The sequence below is a fragment of the Strix aluco genome, chromosome 4 (genome assembly GCF_031877795.1).
Source record: "Strix aluco isolate bStrAlu1 chromosome 4, bStrAlu1.hap1, whole genome shotgun sequence".
Lineage (NCBI taxonomy): Eukaryota > Metazoa > Chordata > Aves > Strigiformes > Strigidae > Strix > Strix aluco.
Window position 1 is genome coordinate 26597766 of NC_133934.1, and position 4215 is coordinate 26601980.

The following is a 4215-nucleotide window of genomic DNA, read 5'->3' on the forward strand; positions in this document are numbered from 1 at the left end:
CTTTGTAGTGTGCTCTGCATGGAAAACAGAGCAAGAACTTTCTGTAACTAACGATCCCCTTAAAAACTAGATTGGGTATTGAACAGGGCAGTACAATGCTGTTTTCTGTATACCAAGTTGTTACCTAGGTAGCTCCTGAACACGCTGATGTGGTGCACTACAAGGGATGCCATTACTTCAAACACTGTCATTATGAAAGGTGACACTCAACCTTATGATGCTGCTTCTCAGATAATAGTTATTTAAACTAGATTAAGAATCTTTCCTTAACAAGTGCTCCAATCACAGAATGGTTATTTATGTTAGCAATCTTTTATATTCTCTGCTACAAAAGATCCTTTGAACTGAGCAGGGTCATCTTTGACATGTTAGCCACATTTCAACTAAAGGCTACTTTTGGTCAGTATCCAGGTTTGATATATCCTTTGAAGAGGGATCAGCAAAGGATCCTAAGAATCATCAAGGGGAAGGCTCCATAGTAAGGAGACTTGAGCCTGCAGCAGCAACAGCTGAGGTTGGATGTAGCTGCTATGGAAATGTAACTTGGACAACAGGGTCAACTTTCCTGCTGGTATCACGTTCTGGTAGCAACTAAATTCCCTCCACACTCACAGCTTCTAATCACAACTATCAGCTAGGTTTACTTCTCATTGCATTAGACAGTAAAAAGGATGTACACTTTTATCAAGTTATCTTGTCACCACTATGATGAATAGCCGTTCACCAGGGCATAAACAGGAAGACTAGAGAAGTTCTTGAAAGAAAATGCAGTTTAATAGTCACACAAGGTCAAAATACAATTAGAACAAACACACAACAGCATGCACACTGACCCACAAGCCACAGGTGGGAAAAGTCACCTTGCACTTGTTACTCCCCTTCTCTGTAACTTTACAGAGCACTGAAACTTTATTCTGTATAAAGTATAACATTTCTGCATTGCAGAAGATACCCCTTACTATGAGAGCCTAACAGATAAATGAAACTAGGTCTTCTTCAGGATCTCCACCACAACCTTGTTATTCTGTTAATAGCTTCATCAGAATAGCCATGAGATACCGCTGTTACAACAGTGCCCAGCCAGAAGGAATGCACACCATATTGGCTTGGAGGAAGTCCCGCAAGCCCAAGAGCACAGCGGAAGACAGTTAGGAACTCCCTCTTTGTCACAGCCATACTGTCTGAGTGCATGAAGAGAGGGCCCTCTCCTTGTGGCCGTGCTGCCACATAGAGACGGAGAGCTTCAACAGGACATACCCACATCTCTCTAGATAATCTCAGTTGAATCAAATACCTCTCTTGGCCCATATGAGATGTATGTAAACAAAGGTTTGCACTCCCTTCAGTCAGCTGGAGGTCACTCAAGTACAGGAGCTCTGGCTGTGCTAGATTTTGGTGATTTGCCACCATCTCTTCTATACGGAGTGCACCAAAAAAAGCTACAGTAAACATGGCACGAAACAATACACACTCATAAGGAGAGCTACACACAGATTCCAAAGTCCCCAGGAGAGATCTTAACACTTCAATAGTTACAGGAGAGTATTTATGATTTGAAGAGCCAGTCCTACGTTTCAACCTTGATACCATGTGACGGATAACAGGATCTTGAAGAGGATCAGGATAATTTACCATTCTGGAGATGAAGGACAGTCCTTCCATATACATTATTATTTTTATGGGAGGCAGATCCTGGGACTCCATGACAACCAGGAACTTTTTCACTTGATCCACTGGAATTGGCCAGACTGCAGATAAAGCCATGTCTTCTCTAAAGGCAAGAAAATTCTTCAGGCCTTCATGGTAGACCTGCCATAAGTGGCTATCTCCTGAGTCCTCCAGTAACCGCAGAGCCTTCAGGGGCCAAGGGCCCAAAGGATGCTTCTCAGGAACCTGGCTGAGTTCACCTGCTAAAAAACATCCACATTAGCAATGGCAAACAAGACAGTCTCACAGACAGAAGTTTTGTTCCTTTCAACACACTTCAGCTTTTTCTTGAACTTCTCTGGAAAAAAGCCTGTCCTATGCATTCTTACAACTCACCTGCACAGCTTCAAACAGCCAGCACACAGGAGAAAGATTATCAAAAACCATAAAAAAACAGATTTCTCTCTTTAAAGCAACACCTCGAGCCTGGTGACAGATGCAGCACACTACCACAAGGTTTCTGCAACCCCAGACCTCCATCAATGAGCACAAGGGGTTGGTAGTGACAAAGCCACCACAAACTAGCAAGATTAAGCAGTGCACACAGGTCCCAGAAGTCTTCCAGCACTGGGGTCAGACCCCACAGAAGAACGTGCCAAGCCTCTCTGCCCACCTCCCCCGCCATGCAGCCTGCCAACCCCCCCAAGGCCACACTCACCAGCTTCTTCCCTGCTGCCAGCCTCCACTCCGCTGGGATCCCACGATGAGGCACAGTCACCCAGACCACGCAGCAGCCACTCCATACCGGGCTCCCGCCGCAGTAGTGCCAGCAGCGCCCAAAAGGGCGAAGAGGCGGCGGACAGCTCGACCCCACTGCTCTGCATCGCCCACAAAATGGCACCCACACAGCCAGAAGCACGAAGCCGCAAACCGAATAGGCGGCCTCCATGCTGCTCTTTTATAGCCGGCCGTAACCAATCAGAGCGTCCCCCGCCCGCCCTCGCCCCTTTCTCACCCAATCGCGAAGGCGCGGCTCTGCGCCCCGCCCCGCCCGGGGTGGAGCCTATGCCTGAGGGACGGAGCGGGGCGGCGGGGTCGCCTCAGCGGGGTCTCCCCGCCCTGCCTCCTGCCCACCGGCCTGGGCGGGAATGGCCCGGAAAGATTAGCCTGGAGATAAACGGCCCGTTATCGCCTTCATTGTGCTGCGACTGGGGCTGAGGAAGGAGCCGGCGGTGACAGAGGGTGTGCCGCGAGTTCGCCTCCGCCGCTTGAGGCCTGCCAGCTGATGCCTGTAAGCAGTTGGTGCCTGCAAATTGAGGCCTGTAACAATTAGCGATAAGAGAAGCTTGTCATTTTACCTTATATGGTCATGTTGTACCCAACTGTGTATACTTGGAAGTCGATGATATTATGCAATCTAGGTGAGACTCCCAAAGAAATCTTACTTTGGAAGTCTCAAAGGTGGAAAACTTTGAGAAATTCTTTTACCAGACAAAATAATTTGAATTTAACAAGGACTGAGTGATTAAAGTGTACAGAGAAGATATCATAACCTTGAGAATAGGTTAGGATCCTGGCAGAATTGCTCAAATAAGGTGGATAAGAAAGAACAGCTTGGCCGCACAACATCCAGTTCCCATTTGGGAAACATCCAAGGAGAAGAAATAGTCCTCAAAAGATTTCTGACCATAAAAGTGAAAAAGGAGTAGGTGGCTAACTCCCCAAACACCCACCAATGACCCCCTGAGACCCCCGCACATGCATACTGTAGTTTTACAATGCCAGTGGAAAGGTGGAGCCTTCTTGGAAAATGTAGGAATATTCATGTCTTTAAGGTATGTAAAGGCTGAACTTTTGTTTTAGTGCATGCACGTTAGGTGGAGTGATCCCCTGTGCATCCAGTGCTGCAACAAAGAATGCCTGCCTTCCAAAACTTCAAACTAAGTCTTAGAGGGTTCTTTTGAGACCAGATTTACAGTAACATGCTGTGTGACTTAATCTCCTTGGCCCTGCTCGTGTTCTTTCTCCCCCACCTCAAACCTGCACCATTGTGTTACTACAGTGAGACAACCTGCAGCAGGTGGAGGTACAAACACGGTATAAGACTGATGAGGACCAGGAGTAAGTGTCAAATCTTGAGGGAGAGGAAGCTCCCGGGGACGGCGATTGCTGGGGTCCCTGCAGAGCTTTGTTCAAAGGGAGGCCAGGCTGGGTCTAGAGGGTGCTGGCAAGCAGGGGCAGCTGGTGCCCTGTGTGACCCGGAGCCCTTGGGATACCGGGCTACCCTCTCCCCAGAGGAAGTGGGCTCTGTGAAGGCACCCCAGGGATGAGGGCGCACAGGAAAATACCAAGCCAAAAGCTCAAGTTGTGGGCTGTGGAGCCTGCTCGCTTTATTTTGTCTTGGGATTCGGCAAGGTTAGCTGTCGTGGAAGGGTGGCTATCTCATTAAACTGTGCACAAAACATGTAGGTGCGTTATCAGTAATTAACAGCAAAGGAAGTAATTCCGAGTGGTGTCAGCTGCCCTGAGCTATTCTCTATAGGAAGCTTTCTAGAAACCCTATCTTGG

General features: G+C 48.0%; 1 protein-coding gene across 1 annotated transcript; it reads right to left on the reverse strand.

Moving 5' to 3' along the window:
- Positions 1-996: 996 nt before the first annotated feature.
- On the reverse strand, positions 997-2555 carry LOC141922129 (uncharacterized). The gene is made up of 2 exons (XM_074821263.1): positions 2366-2555; positions 997-1910 (listed from the first exon to the last, which is right to left on the reverse strand). Exons 1-2 carry the CDS (start codon positions 2529-2531, stop codon positions 997-999), a joined length of 1080 nt encoding a protein of 359 aa, XP_074677364.1. The 5' UTR covers positions 2532-2555.
- Between the last annotated feature and the right edge of the window lie 1660 nt (positions 2556-4215).

What these genes read in the sequence shown, in the direction of transcription:
- LOC141922129 (XM_074821263.1), bottom strand. Translation starts at nt 2,531, where the DNA reads ATGCAGAGCAGTGGGGTCGAGCTGTCCGCCGCCTCTTCGCCCTTTTGG. An exon ending in TGGCAGCAGGGAAGAAGCTG is followed by an intron (nt 1,911 to 2,365) that starts GTGAGTGTGGCC and finishes GATGTTTTTTAG; the next exon opens with CAGGTGAACTCAGCCAGGTT.